Raw genomic sequence first — 25,951 nt, forward strand, 5'->3', positions numbered from 1 at the left:
GGAAGATCGTTAGGAAGCTGGAAGAGATATGTAAGTCTGCAGGCTTCTACATATGCCGTGTGAACAGTTGTACAGTATCTTCATAGAATCCAGAGCCCTTTAACCAGCAGAAGGCTATGGAAGGGAGTACCAACAAGCTCATGAGTTCTTTAAAGAAGTCAGATTTCATCTGTGTGTGGCTGAAGCCCTTACCTTCTGGCATTCTAATAAACCCTTGATTTCTGATGGTATCTCAGATTACTCAACTACCCATGAATACCTTTCTGTATGCCAAATATGCAGGGATGGAAACGTCTGAAATACGTGTGAGGAGTGTTTCCTAAGTTGTTGTGTTGCGTTGCGGAAAGAGATGTAACACCATATACCCAGATCTCTGCCATGGGACTGTGCCTGGCCACCCAATAAATTGCCTGTACGGTAGCTGCCAGGGAGCATCATGGAATCCACCTCTTCTCTCAGAGTAACATGAATAGCTAGATCTTCCCCCACACCAGCAGCATTGTGGGGACCAAGATTATTGCCTCTCAGTGACTCTCGAGTAAACAACCTCAGTTTACAAGCAAAGCAGAGAGACTGCGTTTGATTACCTTGGAAACATGGAAAGCTAACCTCTTTTCACTATTCTCTCTCATCCTTTTCCTGCAATTTGTTGGGCAAATGGTATTCTTTGTAATACTTGTGCACCTCACTGCAACTAACAAGTGGAAAAATTTGATCTCTGTAAACAATTATTCTGCTGGTGCGCAAGAAAAGAGCAGAGTCTAGCTCCCAGAGCAGTGCTAACTGCGCAGGGAGAACAGAAGCAAAAGCAGCAAGAATCACTTTAAGTCAGTCAAGTCAGCAGACCTGGTACATGGAGGAAATCTGCTGGGCAAGACAATGTGATTTAACATTTTCTAAGCATAACTTCATTTATAAGGCAAAAGAACGGTTGGTCTCTCACTATCATGCATGAAAGAAGGGGAAACAGCATCCAGCCTCTAACAGGAGGAAGGCTGAAGGAGCCTGTGACTGCACACCTGCTACGGGCGACAGCTAGACAGGCAGGTGTGTTGGCTGTATGTGCAGTCTCTATACACACACATGTGTCCACAGATGTCTGACATCTATATAAATGTATGGTAAGCATGTCTGTGCATGTGTTGACCTATGAATGAATGTATATGAGCGCACGCACTCAGATCAGAGGTAGCATGAACATTTTAAACCTATTCATATATGGTCAAACTTGTGGAAGCTGCTGCCACTGCCCTACGTGTATGCTCAGATACCACTCCTTTAATGTGTATGATCACACCCTGTGTGTGCTCTGTGGGAAATACATTCTAGAGGGTGCTGTTTGTGGTGAAACTCTCAAGCAGTTATTTGCCTGTTTCTTTGACTCAAAGTCTTTTTCCCATTGGCACAAACCTGAAGGTACAACCTTATTTGACCCTGTCAATCACAAAACGGCTCAGAGGTGCTTTTCTGAAAATACACAATATCTGCAGTTTATTTTTCAGTTTGGTGTGAGGGGGCAGGGGTTGTTCAAGCACAGGCTTTTTTCTTAAACATGCATCCCATGGACGACTCAGGGCAGAGAGTCTCTAGTCCTTCACCAGCCGGTAGATGTGATGCTGGGCCCCGTGGTCACTAGTTGACACCTCAAAAACATATGCTATGCACAGCAAAGTCTCCTGTGTGTCCCTGTTTGTCACAACCTAGACAGAAAAGGAGAAGAAGCTGAGATGGCAACTGCTGTTTCACTGCTTACATATTCCAACACATTTAACATAGAGCAGAAAGTCAGGAATAGGCAAAACCAGAGAAGACCAGGAATGATACACTTGGTCACCACAATACCTAGTCTGTGTGCCCACACAGCCAAGCAAAGCACTTTCAAACATCAGGACTACAATGCAGTGAAGAGATAGCAGGGTGAGCAGAGTCCATGGTGTAGAAAACAAAGCTGTGACCAAGCAGAGACCACCTATGTGGATGCAGATCCGTTAGGTCCTCTACCCCCCACATGCAGTGTTGCAGATTTCAGCAGAGAGGTGTTTCACCGAAAATCCCTTTTTGCTTTGTTTGTTGGGTACAGAGAAACCACCTCCTGTGGCACATCCACTCCTGCTCATGTATGTTGATGCATCACAGCCATGAACAGTTCTTTCCCTCCATCTGCTCCTGCTTGTCAGTGGTAGACACAGACCATGAGGATTATAGAGTATAACTCATTTTACAGGAGACTTGTAGGTTTGACTCCATTGTGTCCTAGTTTCAGAAGCATGCACTGCCTACACTACGTGGCAGGAACAAGCAAAACGTTGCACCCTGAGCTTCTAGCTCAGCTTCCCTCTCTCTGTCACTGCACGACTTTGCACGTTCTTGTCATCTGAATTTGTGCCATAGCTGAAGCTTCAAGCTGTTCTCTACTGCTGGAGGAGATGCATTTTTATCAGCAGTAGCACCATCTCAACTGCAGAAGCAAAACATACCAGCTGGAGGCTTGAACTGTACAAAAGCCCCAACTGTTCTTGTGCAAACAAAGAAAATAGCTGTTTTCAAACTTGCTTATTAATTTTAGCAGCCTGATTTTGATCTATTCTGTTTTCTTTCCTTACTTCATCGCTTGGGTTTGCAGCTGTACTAACCCTTCCCCTTTCTTCTGCAGGCTGTTGTGAGTTACACACATCCAGGCATCAGAGCCTTGTCTGAAAAACGGGCTCTGAAATCTTGGGAGGGCTAGATCCAGAGCAACGTGCAAAGCAAGATAAAATATGCTTGTGAGATTAGGGGTATCTAAACTTATGAAAGAGTCTAGAAAAAAAAATAAATAGACTCGCCTCAGATTTTGCTAGTGAAGACTGAGGACTAGCAGCATGCCTTGCATTAGGCGTGACCATTTTTCAGCTCCCCAGTGGGGAGTATGAGGTGGGAAATGCTCAGCTTGCTGCTCAGGGAGCAGGACTGCAAGGCAGCGTATTAAAGGCTGTGCCAGCACCCACATGAGACCTGCCTCTCTGTGACAGGAGGTAAGACATGAGATTACTTGAAACATAAAATGTTTTTATGTTTTATATATTTTATACCCCAGTAGAAGTATAACTATATGAAAACTTCGTTCATGGAATTTATAGCAAGCGCTGGCCTAAGGAATGAAACATGCAGAAAGCAGTTAGTGTTCCTCAGCATGGATTACATACAGCCTTCCATCTCTCTGTCCCTGCACCCTTCACACTTTTGCTCACATTAAAAAAAAAAACAAACCTCTTAGCATTTATACTCCTTTTTTCTTCCAGATGCTAAAGACCTTAGTACAAACACAAAAGAGTAAAGCCTCCTAAAGTCCTGTGAGGTATATTATTAACATTGTGTTTTAGCACTGAGGTACCTGAGCCACAGAGCAGTGAAATGAGTTGCCTGAAGTTCCACAAGATCTCCAGAGAATGGAATGAAGACCACTTGATTTCCATTCTTTCATACAGCTGCTAGCATCTCTTCTACTTACCCAGCCTCATGTTCTCTGGGTGAAGATCTGTGACGCATCTTGTAGAGGCGAGCACAGAACTCAGTCCAGTAGGAAAATCCACCTTCTAAGCTGTCTTTGCCCTCTTCCCAAATTTAGGCTGCATCTGAGCCTGGAAAGGTTCCTGGTATATAACAGTCACTAATGCAAACCTATAGCCTTCTAGCACTGCCCTACCTAAAGATTGCAGCAATCCATGAAAGTGTCACAGAGCTTCCCCAACATGCCCCTTCCTTTAAATGCCTCCATTTTTTTTCCAGGTTCAGGCTGGTCATGAGGAAACAACTTTTTTTCCCCCTCTACCTGGTCCGTAAAGAACTCCCCACGACAAAATTATATAGCCACTTAACAGTGCTCTTGGGTTTTTTACCTTGCAAAAAGATCTAGGGCATAGAAAGGACCTCAACATTTGCCCAATAGTGGAATAAGCATTTCCTTCACTGACTTTTGCATCCTTCTCCTCCCTTTATCTTTCCTTTTCTCTCTCTCTTACTCAGGTCTCTCGAATTCTTCCCTGCTGCTTCTCTGCGTGAGTTACTATCTCTAGAGCTCCATAAATGGTCCTGAGGTGTAATACATGTGAGAGATACTAAGTTCAATTAGATACTGAGCTGTAAAAGGAAATCTGCTTTGACTCGCAACACTGAACTCCTGCATGGGGCTTACATGTTTCCAAGCTCCAACGAAAACAGTTGAAAGTCCCACCTGTAAGATAGTAAAGTTCTCCAGCACACTGTTCATCATATACTTCTCAGGAAGGTGCTTGAGTTTATGAATGAAGTTTATCATGTATTCGCAGAGAGGGGAACGGTGAATGCGATAGGAATAGTGTCCGTTTTCGTAGTGTGCATACTCTGTCTGCAATGCAAAACACAAAAGAGGCGCATGGAGCTGATGTTCCCACATGAGCAGCATTAAACACGTAAAGGGATTCAGAATAGAAAAATTACAATGGCATTTTCAAGTCATTTTACTAACAGTAATGAGCCGATTAATCATTCCTCTACAGTACTTTGCACCCAGGTCAGTCTCCTCGAGGCCTCTTAATTTCTTCAGCTTGATTTCTTCTTTCTTTAAAACAGTGGGTTCCAGCTCATGAGCAGCAAAATGCCAAGGTGCTGTGAAGAGTAACTAAGAGGAGCAGACCAACTGTCAGCTGTACTATAGCATGGTCTGCATCTCTACTGCAGAAATGCTAGGTGTGAATAAACTGAAAAGTTAAAAACTACTAGTTTAGCAGGACCAGGAAGCTCCTAGTAATGATGGTAATTGTATGCTCAGGATGCTTCAGAGCTGGAAAGGACTACCTGTGCAAGAGAACGGAGTATCTCCGCTTCCCCTTAGGAGAGGGTCTGGCCCGTGTTACACAGAGGGATTCACATTCACATCTTGGCTCCTGTGTACTTCATCTTCCTTTGAACATAAATTGAGGTTGGATTCTGTCATTTCACAGGAGACCTTTAAATTCCTGTTACCTCCTTTCACCCCAGGAGCTTGGTCTCCTTTCCTATGCACCATGACACCTCTTTGGCCTATCTATCCCATCATGCAAATGCATAGCCAGATTTCAGGCACGTCTATCATCTGACTGGAGACAGGTCTTGGGGAAGGATGTAGTCTGAACTGACTGCTTACATGAGAACACCTGGTGTTCTGCACGTTACTGCTCCTCCTGCACGTAAAGGCTCCTTGCAAAAAACAGCAGCAGGAGGCAGGTCAGAGCAGCTCTCTTGGCAGCTGAATTGGCATCAGAAAGAATTTCTCGAACACCAAATATATGCATAATTATGCAGCTCCACTGTTGCTTGAGCTGTAAGTGTACAAGCACTAAGATAAACCCCATAAAACCGTAAGACTATATTCTGTAAATTATTAACAGTCTAGTAATTAATGGCTCTACTCTATAAATGATCTCTTTAAAAACACTGATGAGAGCAAGGTGTTGCCTGTTTGTTTTCACCTTTCTGGACTGCAAAACAAAGGTCCAGGTTTCCTAGCTTTTCTTTGCTCCCAAAAAACCCTGAAAGAATCACCAGAGTTGAGAATCTTACATATTCACATGTCTTCAGAAACTAAGATTTAAGGAAAAAATAGCAAACACTACCAGACCTTCAATGAAATCCTGAGACAACGCCATGTTGCAGGCTGGAGCAATCTCACACCTGCAGGTCTCAGAAATAATAATCTATGGCATCCATCCCCCTGACAACAAGCACAGGATATATTTTGCCTCGAGATACACGCAGGATGCAAATACTTGAAGTGACAAAACAGCAGCCAGAGAGAACTTTGCACCCAGGTATCTGCACCTACCTCCACTTTCTCCACCACCTGCTTTCCAAAGGAACACACTTTGGTGGAACACGTAATGACCATGTTTTCTGGGCTCTCATATTGGCTGGAAACGCCATAGAAAGACCTGGATTCATCTTCAATATTGGTGTTCAAATCAGCCTAAAAAAAAAAAAAATGGCAAGAAATATATCATTATCAATGGATGGTTGTGGTGGTTTTTCACCTAGGTTGTGTAGCCAAGATTGTAAGATATTGGAGTGTCCAATGTGCATCAAGCAAGCAGGGGAAATATGAAGATTATGCACTAAAATCCAGTTCCTTCTTCACAAAGTGGTGGTAGGGATTTGCATACACATTGGGGAAATGTGGTGGAATAACCTCTGAACATTAAAAACATGACACAGCTCCTTGCCTTTGCTGGTATTTACCATAACTGCACAGTGTAGGACAGCATGGAGGTACTCACACAGCGCGTGGAGAGCAGACAGGAGGGCAGTGTAGAGACAGGGCAATGCAACAGACAGGCACTAAGGAGGAAAAATGAGGGTACAGCAACTGTAATAAAGCTTTTCCACCCTGCTTATGTAGGTAAGGGAAAGAGACAGAGCAGAGAGAAGGAATGGAGGAATGTGTGAGTACACACACACATTAGGCTCAGGTACTATGATACCAAGAATGTAAGCAGACAGGATGCGCGTAAGGAATGTAGGTTGCTGATAGCTCCAGCCCAGCTCCACCTGAACACAACCCCACAGCCATTAGCAGCCAGTTTTCACGTGTGGGTGCCTAACATTGCCCGACCGAAGCCTCACGTTGGGACCCCACTCCTAGAAATCCCGGCTGTCTGAAGCTTCCACCAGGGGTCATTCAAACCGCGCTTATGAAAGGAAGAAGCAGTTTCCCCGAGGCTCTGAAAACACAACTGGCGGTGGGAACGGCCAGCTCAGCATCACCCCTGTCAAAACCGAAAGGGCAGAGCGAGCTTCCCTGTGCTCCGCATGCCCAGGTGCCAGCTCACATCAGCAGCAGAGCCATGGTCAGTGCCCACAGGCTACTTCAGACTATTCTATTCTTCCTGCTGAACCAAGGGAAGCAGGAACCGAAGGAAGTGTGCTCCTGCTACAGTGGCTGCAGTGTGGACAGGACTGCGTTAGATCCCATTCTAGCATGGTTTTCTCAGCCAATGTCAGTGAAGGTTTTTTATTCAAGCTCTAGAGCAGTGCTTAGGACAAGCAACGCCAGCCTTGGAACCGGACCACCTCAATAATGAATCCCCCTTTTCTTTGCCATACGAAACACTCTCTCTTCTCTGCCATGAGATAATGCTTTTCACTTACTTCTCCTAAGTAGCAATTTCACAAGAGGTTTAAGTCAATCTAGAAAGTGCCAATCCAGCCTCCTCCCCATCTGTAGCCACACAAACTTACTGCTGCCTTTGAGCCATCATTAGCAATTGTAGGACTCTGGTTAGCCAGATGAGAGGGCTGATCCCAGCCAAAACAAATTTTGTTGTGGGTTTGGTGGATTAGTTTTCAGTCAGACAAGAAAGCTCATGTGGATCTCCACAAAACTACAGGGGCTGGGAGAGGTGGGACACACAGAAGCCAAGGACACAAAGACTGCCTGGTTTGATAGGACAACGTGAGTCAGGTTGGCTTGAGCCTCTTGGGAAACTGCACCTCAGAGTTGTGGTTTGATCACACCAGGCTGGTCCCGACACCACGACAGAGCAGCCTCACTGTCCCAGAGCAGTCTGTGCCTTCCCATTCCTCCTGTGCCGACACAAATGTTTCTGTAGCTCTTTTGCAAGACTCACTGAGGAACCGCTCACTTAGGTCTCAGTGGAATCAGTTCCCTGAGCTGATTCAGAAGCACCTGTGTATGTTCAGGCAAAGAACGTGTTGGGAGGATGGGCAGCAACAGGGAAAGCAGAAGGCAGGACTGCTTCTTCTAGTGAATGCTGCGTTTGAGTAACTTGCTAGAAGCCACGCTTTGTGGTCATTCCTTTCAAGTTACAAGTTTTGCCCCTAGGCAGCTGAGCTGGGCCATCTCTGTACCACAACACTCACCAGAAGCTCTCATCACAAAGGGTTATTGCCACAGAAGAAGTCACCATTTTTCCAACATTGATGCCAAAAGCACCAGCAAGGAAAAGCAGCCATGTAATAATGTCCAGTATTTCCATTCAATCCCATTTCCATGGCTGTTAACTCACCACTTCAGCTGTGTGGAGAGGAGATGGTAAAGAAAATAAAGTAAACCATCCTCCCATTTATTTCAGAAAATTTGGTTCCATTAGCACAACACTGGGGCATTCCTGCCACTGTGCCATTGTGCACTCATATTTCCACCTAAAGAAAAACTACCATCTGCATTGGATACATGATGCCACAGAAGATCCAAGCAAACAAACCAATAAAATCAAATTACCATGATTGTTTTTTCCAAGTACAAACTCAGAAGCAAGTGAAAGACAGATTTAGGACAAGTTTTTCATGAAGTGAAGCAGGCAATGCACCTCCTGGGCTATCTCCTAGACCAGCAGTTGTAGCATTCGGACAATTCTACTGGGACAAAGATTCAGACCAGGCAAGATGACAGAATGCCCTGATGTTCGCATCAATGCTGACAGCATTAGGGACAGACGTACAGCTTTTACTCGGCTGACTCCACTCTTAAGGGAGAGCATAACAGCACAGTATTTAGATACACGATCACAAATCACTCTTCAAAAGGACTGTGTTGTTTCACACAGTTTCTACAAAAATCCTTAATAGTTGTGCCATCTTCACCACAGATTATGGATGAAATAAAGTCCATTTACCATAATGGCTTGCCTCCTCTATGATTCCCCCTTTTAGAGTAGAATCCCTCCTCTGAAGTAGTGACAGATCTTCAGCCCTTGTGACTACGCTTAGCCCCACATGCGTAATACATTCATACCAGTTTACGCTAGCTGTGCACTCAATTCCATTATGTTTTCCTAAATTTGTCATCTCCTGCATATTATATATTCAAAGGTACCCTCTGATTTATCAGGAGATAGTCATACAAAGCTGGCATTTACTTTATTCTCATGTTTGCTTCTCCTCAGAAGATAGCTTCACAAAACAATTTATCCAGCTATTCCGAATAGGTTCCTGACTTCTTTAACAACTTATCCCTTTTTGCCCCCATAATTTTCTGTCTCTTCACTGAGCTGAAAACAGATTTGGGCACACATATGAAAATGTATCGGTAAACCAATCTGGATTTAAAACTTTTTTTTAAAATCATTTTACATCATTCACATTTGCACCACTGAGGTAGCAATAACTATTGCACAAGACTTAGAAACAGCAGCTGGAGGAAGATTGGAAGCTTTTACATTGTCATGACCACCTAAACGACTGTAACGCCGTGTTATATTCCAATGGTTTGTCTACACTGCAGTAGCAGATGTGGGCAAATCCAGGCTAGCTTTAACCTAGTAGCACAGGTATTAATAGGAACAGGGCTCAGGCATTACGACTTAATCATAACTCAGGCTGCCAAATTAATTATTATGGTCATGCTGAAATCCTTGCTATCAAATTTTCCCCACTCTAGTTATGCAGCTATTTTGTTTGCACCACAAAATGCACATGTATTAGAGAGCAGCAATGCCACTCTATTCTGGTTGATTTTTGTTGTGTTACTGTAAGTCATTTACACATCAATGCAACTAACTGTAGTGTTTATTTGACCCATACTCCAGCTATCTGAATAAAGATTAACTACTTCCCTTCTCCAAAAGTAATTAAAACAGGAGTCCTTCACAATATTGTTCAGCTATTTCTCTTTGGGGCGATAAAAACAACATATGGACCCAATTCTGCTTTCCCAAAGAAATTGTCCCACTGAGTCAAAAGAACAAAAGGTCAAGGCTACAGAAGCTTGGTCAGACCACTGCTACATAAACACAGCAGAGGCTCTCACTGCAGGAGACAAGTATTCTCAGGGTCTCACTAGTACAGTTATTGGTTACATTCCCCTGAACTCTTAATGGCAAATTAAAAGGTAAGTGCAGTCAATGAGGCAAAACAGAAAGGTGCTAGTTCCACTTCATGAGGAGAGCTTCACTAGCCCTAAGAAGCCACTCTAGGTGCCTCCACAATTTGGCAAGTCTCCCATCAAAAGACCAGACTAGAATTTCACAGCTAGTTAACATATAATTAATCAACATCAAACTATTTGGCAGTAGATAAAATTATGGTAATACTGTTTGAATTAAGCAGCCATTGCCATTCACTGCGATTACGTACAATCATGTTCCTGGAAGGCCTGTTGCAGTGAAGCAATGGGGTCATGTTGGAACTCCCCGACACTGACTTTGCCACTTTACTTTGTTCTAAAGCATGTCCCATATTATGGGCTAGGACTGTCAGACATGTCTAAGGTTGGTCAGTCAACGAGAGCTGCACACCCACTTCCTTCTGTCACCTCTGAAAAACCTCAGCCCATAAACATACATACGTGGAATTTCAGCATCTCCAGGGAATGACAGCAGCAGCTAGCTGAGGGCTCCAGTTCACCTCAGCAGGAAAACGGAGCTCAGCACCTCAGACAGGTACTGATAGCACTACAGCTACAGCTTATTTACTTACATCTGCTGGTTCCAAGCCACTCATGGAAGTTAATTACTGCCCCCATATCAGACTTTACTTAGCACACACATATCTGCTCTTGAATAATTCGCAACCTAGTTTATTCATATAAACTGAAAATGGCAATGATGTACATGAATACATGACCAAAGAACTGCTCAGGAATGGAACTCAGATCTGTTAGCTTTTCCTGCTGTAGAGATGGTTACCTCCTGAAGGGAATCAAGGCAGAAAATTGAGCAAGAACACTGTTACCTGCCATGACCTTAGACCTAGAAAATAACTTCTAAATAATAACTGGGCACTGAGGTAAATCACTAATGGATGCAGTTAAACTTCTGGGGATTCCACCAGGGCTGTATCATACTGGACATCATGGGGTCTTGAATGGCCAAAAGAACTGCTTTTAACTTAACATCTAAAACCGCTAGGGCCTCCATGCCTAGATTCCTGTGACCCCTTCAAAACACCTAGGTCAGCAGGACTAGAAACCACATTGCTGCTTTGGGGAAAGGACTTCACTCTTTGCTTTCAGAGTTTCTTTCTCTAGAGAAACCCTTGTGCCAAAGCACACCCAGTCCTGGGGTGAGCACCCAAGGTGAGCAAAGAAAGGTCTGCTTTACTCTGTCCAGTACCTTCCATCCCTCAAAGATGCAGGGGAATAGCAGTGACTATGACTTAGAGGAAATTCATCTTCCCAGCACTTCATCAGGTAGGAAGGCTAGTCTTCACTTTATACTCTGGGAATGTTGAATACATAACTGAATGCGATTCTGACCTGGATAATAGAAGCTAGGTGCCTCAGCTCTTTACTGGCAAATCCAACAAGTGCGACAACTCTTGAATACGTTCCTTACCCCAGCCTAGGCAGCCAAAGGAAACACAGTCAGGATTTAGGGAAGTCTGTAGCCAATGGCCTGAGCTGCCTTGCTCCCCAGGTCCCTGCTAGCCACAGGCTGGGACTGCCGCAGGGACAGCAGCAGCGTTCAGCTAGCTGGGTGGTGTCCAGCACTCAAACAGCTGTTCTCCGTCTCTTCAAAGGCAAAGGTAGGAGATCAAATAGATGAGGCATATTACAAGCTAAATCTGAGTTATGAGCCACCAACTGGACTACATTACTTTATCTGACAAAGTCAGGGTTCTTGCTTTCTGTCCAAGAAGCTCTAGCTGCAAAAAGCTGTGCACACTCTAGCGTAACGGCAATCTGATGTGTCTGGGGTGCATCCAACTTACCATGCAAGCTCAGTGCAGTGCAGGTGACACACCTGCCCATAGCTTGCCTGATGACTTCCAAATATGCTGAAACTACAATCACTGAGGTATCTCTGATCTAGCACATCTCAGAGAACTGCATATTGCATGCAAGAGAGCTGATCTGTCTGTTATGAGAGAAAGATCCGAGATTTCCTTCTTTCCACAGAAGTAAGCAGAAATTTTAAATACCTACAAGACAAGATTTCTAGGGAGAAGAGATTTGTTCAGGGAAGGGCATAATAACCCTGAACAAGCTAGTATTACTTTTTAAAAAAAATCACATTGGTTGTCTGAGTCTCTTAGCAGCTTTGCTGAAAACAGCTCTGATGAGCTTGAGTGCATCACTCAGCTTCTGCAACCCCAAGAAAGAAACACAGAAGAGCTGGCATTGTTCGCTGTCCTAACCATATGCTAAGCCAACATTTTTGTCTGATCTTTGGTGGAAGGAGTGAATTTCACAACTGATAACCGAGAAAGGCCTCAATCCCACTAGGATGAGGCTGTGAATCAAAATTTCTCTGAAACTCTTCACAGAAGGAAATGTGACCTTTGAGGATCAGTCTTCAGCTTATCTGAGGCTTTGAAAAGCAATGATTAGACAAGAGTCCAAATGGCATTAAATGCCGTGAGAAACCATAGCTTGCTGAAATCTCGCACACAGGTGCCATGTGGTCAATGGAAAGGCATATGCTGAACAATTCTTGAAGATCAGTCCAAAACTTGTGCCACTGCAGCTTCAGCCTCCAAGAAAGGGGGAAGGGAAGAGTTTCCAAGCTAGCCAAAGATAGCAGAAGGCCTTGCCAACAGTATGGGTAGCTGTGACCCAGCTAGCTGCCCAGGATTGTGTTATTTTGACACCCAGCAGACAGATTCCCTCAGCAATTCAGTCCTTCAATCTGCTTTTTGCTGCCAACAACCTCTGTACTGTTGAACACTGTGGAATAACTTTGGTGAAAGAAGTGCCACTGCCAGTGTCCCCTTACGTACGGTAGCAACTGGTAGGAGGTGGTGCTGGTGACTGCAGGTGAAATGAATGGGCTGTCAGATCCATTCTCAGAAAAAGTGTGCAAAGACAATAAAAAAAATCTCTGTTGCTAGCTGCTGCCTTGTTTGCTGCCTCAGGAGTGCCAAGGACAGAATGGACATGGAGACCAAATTGCCATCTCCTTGCTCTCCAGGCAGTTTCTGCCAGGTCAGGATTGAAGGCATACAGTGGTCAGGACAGGGTGCTGAGCGGAATTTGCATTGCTGCTGTTTTGACTGGATCTGCTTGGCACAGGATAGAAGCCAAGTGTAGGACAGCAGCCTCTGGCCCACCCCTTCAGACCCTTCCACAAAAGTGTCATTCATTTACTGGAAGGAAAACGCTCAGCAATTTCACTGTTCAGCTCGCCTGTCACCAAGAAGAAATTACTACATATATTCATCATTGGCAGAAAAGGTCTCCCGAGCAATTCCCCTGATCCAGCCCTCTGCAGAGGGCTGCTCTGGACAAAGTACTGCTTGCCCTGAATTCCTGGTTTGTCATTTTCCTTCCATCTTCCACCCAGAGTCTCACGACTTCTGAAAGCTTTAAGATGCAAGTGCACCATTCTACTAATGTGCAAAGCCCTGAAAACGCCTCTTCCCCAAACTATTAATAACAATGCATATAGGAGGAGTTCATGGAGAGAACCAAGTTAACAGGTGGCAGAGATAATATTACACTGGAAAAGAGCAGAGCTGTCACTGCCCATGTGTCGGGAGGCTAACGTCTCACATTCATTGTCGTGTGCTAGAATGCACTTGGAGCACAGAGAAATGTCACACAGATGTCATACGCGACCTGCCAATCCAAGTCCAAGAGTTAGTTCATTGTACCAAACTCCCAATGCCAAAATCAAGGAAGAATTGCAAACACTGCTTATGTTTCAAACTAATCAACTTTTAGCTAGTGTATAAATAATTTAAAGTACCATTGAACAAACATGAACATCTCTTTCTCAGTCACGCTAGATCCTAAGTGCTATCAGTGATGTCAAGAAACCCCAACCCCGGTGTTTTGAGGTGCACAAGAGATCCTCTGCTATATTCATTGCTTAGTGCAGTAACAGCAGGTTTCTGGCTTGGGTACTTCAAGCCTAAAACTACATATATACAAAACCAACTTAACAAATGCATTGATTTTTTAAGTCTTTGTCACCTGCAACCACCACTTCAATTCAGAATCTCTGAAAAATCAATCATATCTTCGTGTCTCAAGATACCCCCTTCAAGTATTTAACTCTACTCACTAAGTTTAAGGTTATCAGTAATCTGCTTTTGGATAATACTTTTGTCCTAAAATGATGCTAGAAATTCAACAGTGTAGTAATTGCTTTATCCAACATATCTCTGGACATCAACAGTATATTTGTATAGCTGTCCAGAGCACCCTAGCATATATTCTTACAGAGGCATGAAAATGCAGAGGGGTGTAAGAATCTCAGCTGAAATCTAGTTTTCTTCTATTAAACTTTTTTTAAAAACACATTGCCTTGCCTATGAAAAGTGTTTGGGGGGGGGGGGGGGTTTGCAATACACACTTCTATTGCAATACACCGAACTCGGGAAGTCCCATGACACGTAGCACAGTCATTACAGGCATGGCTCACATGCTTGAAGTATAAGACTGCATTAAGGCAATATTTCAGGCATGTTGAACACGAAGTTTTGCAACAAAAAGACTTGTAGTCTTCCTAAAAAACAGTCCAAATTTTCTGGAACAAAAGTTTTGGGTGTTTTTTTTTAATTGCTTTACTTAAATTGCCTTAGAGATCCTAGCTGAAATCTTACAACAGGAATAATTTAAGTACTCTTGTGAAACAGTGCAAATCAGAAAAGTGCCCCAATCATTTCTCATCCAGAATATAGCATGAGGAATGGTGTTTTCATCCCCTACTACTCTCTACACTGAGAAACAAATACAAGATCAAATTACTTACTTCTTAAAAGTCTGAGAAGCTCACATTCAATCAATGACTTAACTTTGACAGCCCGTAGTGTTTCACTAACAAAACCTGATATTAACTCCAGATGGGATTAAACAATGCAATGGTACCAAAAAAACCCAAAAACCCAGAAAGCCAAAATATTAAACCAAGCCCAGAAATATCACTGTCATTATAAGTGTATAGATGCAGAGCCCTAGGACATCATATATACATATATACATATATAAACATATATTGGAGTAAAGGTGTTTCAAATCCTATGTTAAAGTCTATGCAAACCCAATTTCAGCAAGCTGATACCCTCTGAACACCAGGCACCTCACATGGGCCCAGAAAGAGTCAAACATCCCACCATGTAAATCCTTCAAAAGCCTAACTTAGGCTGGTCAGACATGATGCATACGCCACATTTATCCTTCTGCTATTAAAAAACAAACACAATCCCCAAACCCAACCACATAAGCACAAAAGCACACCAAAGGTTTTGATAAATAAAATCAGAGTTGTACTAGATCACAATTTCATTATGATTTCTCTCTCCTTAAGTCAAGGAATTCAAAGGTTTTTTTTCTCTCTACATAACTTCTCCCTCTGATCTCTGCCTTTTGTTTCCTGAGATTTCCACAAAGCACTTCAGAGTGACACCACACAGAAGCCGGTGCTCTTTGCCTCGGCATGAAGTTTCCTGGGATCCCTACCCCAAGCAGGAAGAAGCTCTCAGCTCCAAGGACCATTTCTTAGAGGCTATCCCCTTCTCACTCTTTCTCCTTTCTTTTGTCGCATCAGACTTCTGTTTCCTTTTCCAGACAGCTCCCAGTAGGGCCATCACTACCCAGATTTTACCAAAGGACACCCTTCTCAGCAAGGTGCTGCTGCCTCTCCCAAGTATTTCGCTTCCACCCAGAACAGGGCTGGTCTTTCACTTTTTGTTTCACCCTTCCCAAGCAGGCCGTTGTACCCTGACACAGGCTAATCCCACGAGGGGCCCAGCTCAGTAGCCCAGAGTCTGTGGGTAGCAAAATTATGTGTCTCCAAAAACCACCAGCAACTAATGCTCTAAGCACCAGACACTTGGGCAGATTCCCAGCCAACATTCTCCAACGAGCTTCTGGAAAGGCTAGGCTTGGGACAGCTGGGAAGTTGTATCTCAAGGCACTTAAGTTAACTCTCCCTTCTCCTGAAAGAGGAGCTTTCCAGCTAAGAGGCTTTTTAACGTATGTATGAGCTATGAAAGTTCATTTCTCATCATCTCACTCCTGACCTGGGGTTGAATTTTAAGTGGCAAACTCAAGGTGAAAGGCTCCAAATCCCATTACACATTCCCTCAGCCATCCAGCATGCAACTGCCCCAAGCTGCTATTATTCTTAATTTTGTAATACATATGATAATATCGATGACCAAAACTATTTTGTTTGTACCCTGAAGCACAATGGCACAGTTTTTGCAAATATCAGCTAACTCACAAAACTCCAAATTGAGTGAGGAGGCTTTTGCCAGGCTGATTTCTGTCAACTTACCAGAAGTCATTTCAGTAATATATTATCAGCATAATCCAATTTAATTATATGTCTCCTTATCTTTTGTCTGTCCTTGTGCCTGCAGTACATATGCATCTGTAAATTATTAGTACTTGAATAACACAAAATGCAGCTAATGAGATAGAAGAAGAGATGGAAAAATGTTGCCTCTGACTAAGAAGTTACTCAACACGGAGAGACGTGAACACATAAGAGCACGCAGAGAATAATTTTCTCTGAATTCTTCTCTCATACACAAATAAAAATTTTAAAGGGCCCAAGTCACCATTAGCAAATAAAATCTCCAGACGCTGGTCAAGAACAACTCTACAAGATGACATTGTGAAAGACACATCTTGCTCCAGGCCAGGAGTGCCTTGTGCACTGAAGGGAAGGTCTCCAGTGACAGCTGTGCCTGTACTAAGTGGCCTGCACAGGGAAAAATTGTTGGGAGGCAGCAGTCTTCTAACAGCTAGCAAGGCCACTGCTTTTAAAGTGAGAAGTTTATAGCGAAGAGGTACCCTACAAAGGGTCCTTCCCTTACCCAGAATTTGACAAGGAAGAAGGCATTAGCTGGCCCCCTTTCAAAGAGCTCCTTCAGGCCCCCTTTTTTCTCAGGGAACTTGTCATAGATCTGCCGGATATCCACTGCCTCGAGGTAGGGGTCATTGTAGCTGGGGCTTGACTGCCCAATGTGCACAAACAGGTGTTTGTTATACTGCAAGAAGAGGAAAAACATGGAATTAGGACATCGTTCAGTACCACTCAGTACATACTGAACATGCATGGCTCTTCACAGAAGACTGCTGGAAGTTGCTGAAGATTTGATAGCACTTTCTGAAAGAGCAGAAGTATCAGCAGAAATATCTCTGCCAATACCAGCTCATGCTGTTCCTTCTTTCCTGTCAATACATCCAACGCTTCTTGCTTCTTCTGAAACATTATTTTTGGTTTTTTTCCTATATTCACTCCCAAACTACTGCCTCATGCTTCTGCTATATAGCCTGAAATAACCTGAGATACAGTGTTACCGGTCACAGGTCACTCAGTCAAACATTAATGCTCCTGTCCTACGAAAAGCTGCCTGAAATCCCACAGCAAGGTACCAGCCAAATACTATCATCTTTTCTGCACTTTCCTGTCTCAGACAGAAGAAATGTAACTGGCCCATCACCCCTGTGTGTCTCAAGATACAGTATCACAAGGTTTAGCAAGACAGGCAAGTCTTCCACTTCCATTTTATAGGTGGCACCATGGAAACACACTGATGCAAATTCATCCCAGTTGCCCCCAAATTTAAGTTCACAGCACACCAGAGAAATACGTGGCTTCATGTGACCTTGCTATGATCCGATTCTGTGTCTGTCCTCCAAGGCTGAACAGGACAGCTAGATAGCCCGGCAGGGGCTGCACCACTGCCTTACGGCCTCAGTGCTTTGAGCATGTGAACACCCATGACCATGGAAAAGGAGGCCAGAAGCACACGGCACAGAGCTGGCTACATTGCTATAGGCAATTCTATCCTCTAAGAGAAGGATATCTTGTGTTTCCCAAAGAGGGCTTTCTATTCTCAGTAGAGCAACAAAGCAAGTATTTCCATTCATGTATAGTAGTATAACGTATCCATGATGAACAGGAGCTACCTGAAGACCAAAAATTAATAAGGGGTGGAAGTCAGGTGTGTGTCTTACTGTGTCTTGGTCTTGTTGTTGTTCCAAGAATGCAGAGAATTCTAACATCCAAAGTTTGGAGCTAGCAACCCTTCGTCCTTGCCAAGCTGGTGCTGATGGGGAAGGCGAGAGGCCAGCAGGAGACTCAAACCCTAAGCACACAGGATTCATATAACAGAATTTAGAAAGAGAAAAGTTGGTAACAGCTTTCCAGTAGAGCACCTGTTGTCAAAGCTAGCTAATTACACTTTCTTATGACTTCAGTCATCATGTAACAAAACCATTCAAAAGGCCCTCACTCTACCTGTCCTCTAAATGGCTTGTTCAGTTACCCTCTTCTAAGACAGCACTGTCAGAGTTGTTAATGATATAAAAGACAATTTACCTGATTTTGACACCAGAGAAAACATGTTCAGCAACTTTAATAGGACCTAGACTGAGACCTAAATGAGCAGTGAAATAAACTGCTTTAGTATCAGAACGAAGCATCGTCATTAACATGACCACTGATCTCTCAAAATGGGGAAACTGAGAAGGAAGACATCAGTTGTTCCACTTAACAAGAAATTGGAAAGGCAATCACGTTAGAATGGAAACCAGTGTTTTAGTACATGCAGCATGGTGGAAGAACAGTAGATACGTAAACTTTTATTTTCTGCTGAGCCAGAAGGAAAAGAAACCCCAAAACAATTAACCTAAAATGGGAAAAAAATGTTTTTTTAAAATAAAACAAAATTTTAAAGCTTCAGCTCTCTTGGTAAAAGGATGGGAATGGGTGATAAGGGAAATCATATAAAAATTAACTTGGGGCTCACTGAAATGTTTAAATAAATAGAAATATTATCTTTAAAAATTAATTTCAAAACTTCTAAAGTGTTGGCTATGTTTGAAGTTGGAATATAATTTCAAAGCCAAGAGCTACATTTCCTTACCTACCTGGTAATGGCAGTGGAGGCTGTACAGCATAAGGTTGTTGAGAAAAAGGTTTCACGCTACAGAAGTACACAAAGAGAGATGGTTAACAAAAATCCAAAACAAAACACACAAAAAAAGATTTTTGACCAACTGTTTGCACAGATTTGATCAAGTATTTCTCCTGAGGGAGGAACTGGCATAAATGTCTCTGGGAGATTATCTTTCTGTATGGGCAAGAGAGGGTCGTGGAGAAAGACTCCAAAAACATTAAGGGGCCAGGACTGGACCAAAGATTTCCTTCCAGGTTCTCCCCGCAGATTTATTATTCAGAGATCCTCATCAGCCTGTTAATACACTGGTGCCCATTCATTTATCCTTTCCTTTCCACCACAGATAGATTTAAATTTATGCAAGTGGATAAACATCTGGGCCAGATGCCCCTCAGACTTCTAGGCCCAGATTCAGAGATGCTCAGCACCCACAACTGAAGCTAGCTTTCAAGACAGCTCAGCTCCTTTTCAACACCACTGCAAGAAAAATCAGGATCTGGAGACATCTGACATCAGGGGTGGCAGATACTTCAAGTTTCTAAAAGAACCTCTCAGGTTGATGTTTCCTCATTCACTTCCAAGCTAAAGGCATAAAATCTACTTTTCATTTCTGTAATGGCTTCTATTCTTCTACTAGCCATTTTTCCCTACAAGGTATTTTAGTAGTATGTTTCCTGATCTGCTCCACAAACATTAGCAATAGCACGACAGCAGGAACACGTGGCTTGAGTGAAGAACATTTAGCCTTCCAGCTGCTTGTCCTCAAGCTGGCTTAAATTGCTCCTCTTAGGTCACGCGATGAAAAGCGTGCCTCCATACAAACAAACAGCACAGAGCAACATCGGCCGGTGGAGCAACCTGAATAATACTCTTGACGCAACTACACCCAGGGCCATCACTGGTGAACGGATCAGGATCAGCCTATCAAAAGGCTCATCTCCACACTGGGGTAAGGGAGCCCCAGTAACACCACCAGAGAAACAGAGCCCCTGCCCTGGCCCCTCCCAGGGCTGTCACGGGAGAGCCATCTGCCCCATTGTCCAGGTTTGATTTATTATGGGGCTGTTCAGGGAGAACATGACTTATCACATGTAAGAAGGTCGGTACAGTTGTCTTGTCAGTGCCCCGCACCTTCTCAGTGCAGTCTGTCCTATCTTCTCACTAAATTCTATTTCTAATGGCTTTCCTGCACGAGGTGTGGGTGTGTTTGTTCCAGGAGTGCCAGCAGCAACCAAGGGTGTGATCACTAATGATTATCAAGCCAGACTGCCCAGCAAGAGGCTTGGGAGCCAGCTGCCTGTGCCTCCAGGAGCAAGGATGCTTTCAGAGGGACCAAGAGGTTCAGGCCAAATGGCAGAGAGACTGTGGAGTCTGGAAATTGACTGACAGAGGAGTTTGTGTGTGTGTTTATCTCTGTGGGAGCAAACTAGGGAAAGTGAAGATCCAGCTACTGGGTGGACTGTGTATCTAAGCCCAGTCACTGGAGAGATTCACAGTGTGTGTGTGTTCGTGCACACACACACACACGTCTGTGCGAGTGAGAGAGGCTTGCATTAGCAACTGAAGTGGGGTTGTGGGCTCAGGGGCTCACCCGTATGGGTGCCAGCACACAGGGGCACAAGGGACACCAGGACAGCTACTGGACGGATCCACAGTGCAGATGTATTTCCCACTAACACTAACTCATTAGCCAGAGAGGGGTACAAGATGAGGCTGTTGGGGCTGTTTGTATCTGTGAGTGCTGAGCACTGTCTATGCAGTTCTGTGTGACCAGCCATGTGTGTATGTGCAATGTATATGCACATTTGTGTGCACACCTACCAGGAACACATGCTCAGTCTCACTGCTGGTTGAACTTGGGGGCACGGATAATGCAGCAGCCTCGCCTCTATCAGGCTGCTAGATTCACCAGCTCCCTAAAATAACCCATATTAGGCTGCTTGAGTCATGGGACATATTATTAAAGGGGTGTAATCCATGTTGAAGGAACCACATGAAGACATAAGGGTTTATCTATTTAAAATTCTCTCATGACTCAGTTTGTCTTCAGCCATAGGCCTAAAGTTCAGATCCACAATCAGTGAATCTCTCTGAGAGCAAAGACGACATTATCATAGCATTTTATAAATCTTGTAATAGCTAACGGTGCTTGTCAGGCAGCCTAGAGGAAACAGCAGAAGCACCGGCTTTGGATGCTCACATAAAGGAATACTCACTCTTGGGAAGATCCAGCTTGGCCTGGCAAAGCTCCCTGCCAAAACTGCAAGAGAACATACAGGCAAAAGTCACCACTCTTAAGACAGAGATGAAAAGCAAGGCTTGCTCCTTTCTTAGGAAAGAAACTGCAAGCTCATGGACTTCTAAAGATGTGACAGTTATATCTCTTCTCTCTACATTCCCAGTTTCATCCTTGTGGAGGTGCTGACAGGTCTTCATTTTCTTTCTACGCACTACGAGTAGTGACATGCAAGCAACTGAACCAATATTGGTTTTTAATGTTAAATATTACATATGCACCTTGTGCCTCTGTCTCCAAAGTTTTAATGATGCCCACTCTCTCAGAGGGGCCATTTTGCCCAAGAGAGCTCCACAAGAGTATTTTGGCAGAAATCAATGCTCAGCAAAAGTTCTCTAGGTCCAACTCATAGGATAGGGGATGCTGGCAGGCCTCCACTATTAAGGACTTTCTGTAAGGGCCGTGAATGTGTCATCTAAGTAATTAGGATGAGCTTGGGAATGATAAGCTTGAGTAAGGGTCAGGATGGCCCAAACAGTTTTAATCCAACACGACTGTGGACTAAGTGATACAGACACCTAAAAATATTTCAGGCAGCTGAAAACCCAAAGGATTTGATTGTTCTCTCACTTGTGTCTTTTTAAACAAAGCGTAGAGTGAAATTCTATTGTTTCCCATCAGTGTGAGCAAAGAATCAGTCCCAAACTGTTGAAGCCGTGTAACAGATTTATTCCACAGAGACAATGCCTTTTGGCCCATTCTTTCTGATGTTCTCACGATTATCCTGAGTAGGTCCCAACACCCTTTCAAATATTCAGGTGCCTTCAGCCCAATGCTGCCAAGACACTGATTTACTCACCCCAGAAACAGCAGGGTAGGCTGGTCGTGGGAGACCAGGTAGGGCCATTTTACTATGGAAGGCAGTTGCAGAGATAATCTGGGCAGATGACATTGTAGCCATACTCTGCATGGCTTTATCTTTAGCTGCCTGATCCTATAGCAAGAATAGAAACAGAAAAAAATGAGTTATTATAATGATAAACAAGTTGCCTGGTCTAATGCTGTATAACCAAGATTCTCATCAGCTTCTTTGTAGGGAACAAGCATCTCTGAAAATCTGGGCAGCAGACTCACCAGTAACTGTCCTAAGAACTCTTCAAAGCATGTTAAGTCTTTCAGCCATTATTATAGCTTCAGATGTAATTAATCATCCTTTCTATAATGCTGGGATCACTGGTTTAGAGACTGCTAAGCACTTATCCTTTCTGTCTGAAGGCTTTCAGCAGCACAGCTGAAATGTTTCGTTATGGGAAGTACAACCCTAACTGACTCTTGTGTTTTAATCGTTGGCAAAAATATTTAATGGGAAAGACTCCTGCTTATCAAAAAAACCTCTAAAAACAAGCTCACAAAAATAGTTTATCATTACTGCTAAAAGACTACCTCAGTTTGGGACTGCATTAGTCTCAGGTAGAGTCAATTATTTTATTCCCATCCCTGGTGATTACAGGAAATCTTAATAATCTCCCAGGGCACATATGCAAGGACATTCCTTTTTGTATTTTAACAGCTTTGTGGAATTGCACACATTTTTACAGGCAATGACAGTGCAACAGCTAGGGGGTCCGATGTACGTTTAAAACACACTGCATTCTTCATTTTTTCTTCCAAGGAATAAACAGACAAACAGAAGCGCTTCCCCACGTTCAGCCTTTCCTCCTACATCCCCTTACAATTCATCTTCATTCCTCAAACACTCCACATTTATCTACAACCTTATAACTATAATGGAAATGCCACAGATGAATTCACGGCTTGGAGAAACTGCTGAAAGAGGAAAGCCCTGGCTGTCGTCTTCAGGGATTCTCGCTTCCCGACTGCATTCATTGAACTGCAGTTAAGTTCTGACCCTTGGATCTCCATTCTCTCTAACCCCTCTCCTTTCTTTAAGGTCTTCTAAAGTTCTAAGCACAGGGATTCTGAGATGTTTAACACAAAAACATTTGGAGGAGGCATAACAAAAGCTCAAGGACAAATAGTGACTTTTAAGTGGAATGATCAGTAGGAATGGGCAAAACTTCTATTACAAATCATCTTTTTTATGCTATCTGTGGCTCCTGTTCATAACATTCAAGTAAATGGAAGGGAACCATTGTAACTGCTGCGAAAGTTCTTCAGATTCTCCAAAACTATGAGAATTTTTTTCAGAATCAAGTTTAAATGGTGCTTTAGGGAATCCTTAAAGTATTCCCCCAAAACATTTTTCAAGAGTAAGGATTCTTTTCTGTTTCTTCATGACATAGATAAGGACTATTTCCCAGCTGCCATTGCAGAAAAGGATTTTTTTTTCCTCCCCTGATTTTCTCAACTGGAAAGAAATCATACTTGCCTACCTGAGTTTATACATGAGTTTATGGGGAAGCAGCATTTACTTGTGGAAGTAAAAAGAAAAAGGAAGAACAATTAATAAGGGAACAGATTTTCTCTATTAACCACTGTTTGGCTTTTCTGTTTTGCCTAAATGCCTGACAGACTGCTTGAAAAAGGATGTTTTTGTAAAAGACATCTCCTTCCTCTGTCAGCTAACAGTTCTGCATTCATTTGTATTGTGTTTCCAGTACAAAATAAAAAGGAAAATGAAGCATAAAAATTTACCAAACATTTGCAATGTTCATATTTTTATTATTCTCAAAACACATGATAAATATAATACTAAAACCACCACAATTTCCCTCTTTTTCCTTAGTACAGGTGATATCTACTAGTCACCCAGGACACGGAAAACTACTGATTCTGGGAACAGATTTTTCTCCAAGCTTTAGCCTACTTTCCCCACCTCTCTGTGTTATAGACACAGCACTCACTAAGAGAAGACACTCCAAATTTGTGTGGAGACAGCAGTATTCTAGTAATTGCTCTGAAAAGTCAGCATGTCGCTGCTCTGAGCCCTAGGATATAAATATGAAAACATATACCCACTATGGAAAACGAACAGTGATAGAACACACAGCTAGCAGCAGGAACTTGGAAGAAGGGCAGCAGCTTTTGTGATTTCATTTCCTTGCTCTACGAAAACGACTAGTGAAAGCAAGGAAGTAAATGAGTTGAATCAGTCCTACAGGCTTGGCTCTGCGGGCAGAAAGGCGCAGTCTGGTGCTGGGGAATGGCTCACTGCAGGCAGCTGGGCAGAGCTCACAGCATGGCCTGGGGAGGTGTAAGAGGAGAACAACCAATGGCTCCATGGAGCTCCCTGAGACACCTTCCTTCCCCGAGAACAAAAACGGCCAGCTCCTGTGTGCTAAGTGGAAACAGGCTTGGCTGGCTGGCTTTTCAATCATGCCAAATCCCAGAGCTGTGACATGCAAGGAACGGAATCAAGGTTACAGATATAAGCAGCAGTAAATCTTTAAACACCCTGGGCAGTTGTTGTTTCCTACTCACTCTAACTTGCCTCCCAAGCAGGCGTCCACCTGAACTGACCACTTAACAGCACCACAGGTTTCAGGCTGAGGCAGCCCTGCCTAGGAGCACTGAATTAGACAGTTGCAATTTGCGGCTGCTTCTCTTTATCAGAGCAGCTGGAAACACGACAGGCTAATGACAGACACAACACTGTTTGCTAAAATGGAGCTGGGGATGGGATGTGGGGGGCGCAGTCATGACTTAGAGGTAATCACTGCTTGCAGTAGAGATGCATGCACTTCAGCGCTGCTCCAGACCGAGTGCCAACAGTTCGCTCACAGACAGTCGACTTCTGCTGGTACCCAGCGAGGAGTTGCCGAGACAGCCAAGAGGAAGCACGTACTAACAGCCACCCACTCAACAGTCCGGGCTGGACCGGACTGTCAAGATCCTCATTACTACCTGAAGCATGGAAGATCGGGGAAGAAAACGCCCATGCCTCCAGATCACTTAATGCCACACCAAATCAACAGGGACTGGACCTCACATCCTACTCAGCCAGCCCTTTCTGGATGGCTCACATTCTAACAAGGGACATCCTCCTGTGCAATTGTCACCCATAATCTTGACCTTCATGACATTTGTGGCGATTTAGTCTGAGCACATAAAACATCTCCCTGCTTCAAACCTGAGTGGAAATAAGTGTCAAGAGGTATTGGTTCATTGGTGTGTTCCTATAGAAAGAAACCATGGACTTGCTCAAGCAAGTAGTCAATCACTTTCTTTCTCGTTAGCCCAGGCCTCTTCAAATCAAGTCTGAATTAATCAAGGAGCAAAGTCTGCTCAGCTGACACCATTTTACCTGAGAAGATGCCAGCTGGCTTTATTGCTTCCTCTCAAAGGCTATGCCAACTCAGAACACTTTTCGTGGACAACTCCACATCACTACCACTAGCAGAGGTGGAACTAGCACTACCGTAACTGTAAGGCCACCCTCTCCCAAGGCCACCGCAACACCAGGGACAGATTACTGGTCAGCATTTGTAACCGTAAACCCTTCCTTCTCAGGTAAATGCCCTTTGCATACCCAAATCTAAAAATCTTTCAGCCTTGGATGACAGCAGCATAAACCGGAGGTAGAAATCAGACACATAAAATTTAAAGTTATTGTTTCTTTATTCTCTAAATAGAATTGCTCCAGACGTCACAGAGCTACAACAATACAAACGTTTGCACAACACTTCCTGGGAAGTACCTTTTCCTTCCCAGCTTACTACAGTTCAGTGGCTAATCTCACCCTTTTTTAAGGCTATTCAAAGAGGGAATGGCTGACTGAGGGGGCTTGCATGGTATGTTAAAGGATAGCCATCATACCTTGAGCTTGGCTTGGATCTCTCTAGCTTTCCGCCTTGCCAGGACCTGGATGTGACTAGATACCTGCATTGAAAGACAAAATCCATCTTCATTGCAGAGGAATACTCAGTAGTTGCTTGCAGAAGTAAACAT

At 43.6% G+C, this 25,951-nt stretch overlaps 1 protein-coding gene across 1 annotated transcript in view; it reads right to left on the reverse strand.

The window, feature by feature from the left end:
- Nucleotides 1–1,460: 1,460 nt before the first annotated feature.
- Nucleotides 1,461–25,951, reverse strand: part of TEAD4 (TEA domain transcription factor 4) — a gene marked incomplete at its 5' end in the record, with an annotated part of 57,163 nt that continues 32,672 nt past the window's right edge. Inside the window, 9 exons of the mRNA XM_040594975.1 lie at nucleotides 1,461–1,700; nucleotides 4,214–4,366; nucleotides 5,822–5,962; nucleotides 16,717–16,890; nucleotides 17,864–17,994; nucleotides 18,779–18,834; nucleotides 21,024–21,067; nucleotides 21,903–22,037; nucleotides 25,820–25,882. Of these exons, the coding sequence (XP_040450909.1) occupies nucleotides 1,587–1,700; nucleotides 4,214–4,366; nucleotides 5,822–5,962; nucleotides 16,717–16,890; nucleotides 17,864–17,994; nucleotides 18,779–18,834; nucleotides 21,024–21,067; nucleotides 21,903–22,037; nucleotides 25,820–25,882 (1,011 nt within the window). The remainder of the gene's footprint in view (nucleotides 1,701–4,213; nucleotides 4,367–5,821; nucleotides 5,963–16,716; nucleotides 16,891–17,863; nucleotides 17,995–18,778; nucleotides 18,835–21,023; nucleotides 21,068–21,902; nucleotides 22,038–25,819; nucleotides 25,883–25,951) is intronic.

Source organism: Falco naumanni, chromosome 5 (genome assembly GCF_017639655.2).
Source record: "Falco naumanni isolate bFalNau1 chromosome 5, bFalNau1.pat, whole genome shotgun sequence".
Lineage (NCBI taxonomy): Eukaryota > Metazoa > Chordata > Aves > Falconiformes > Falconidae > Falco > Falco naumanni.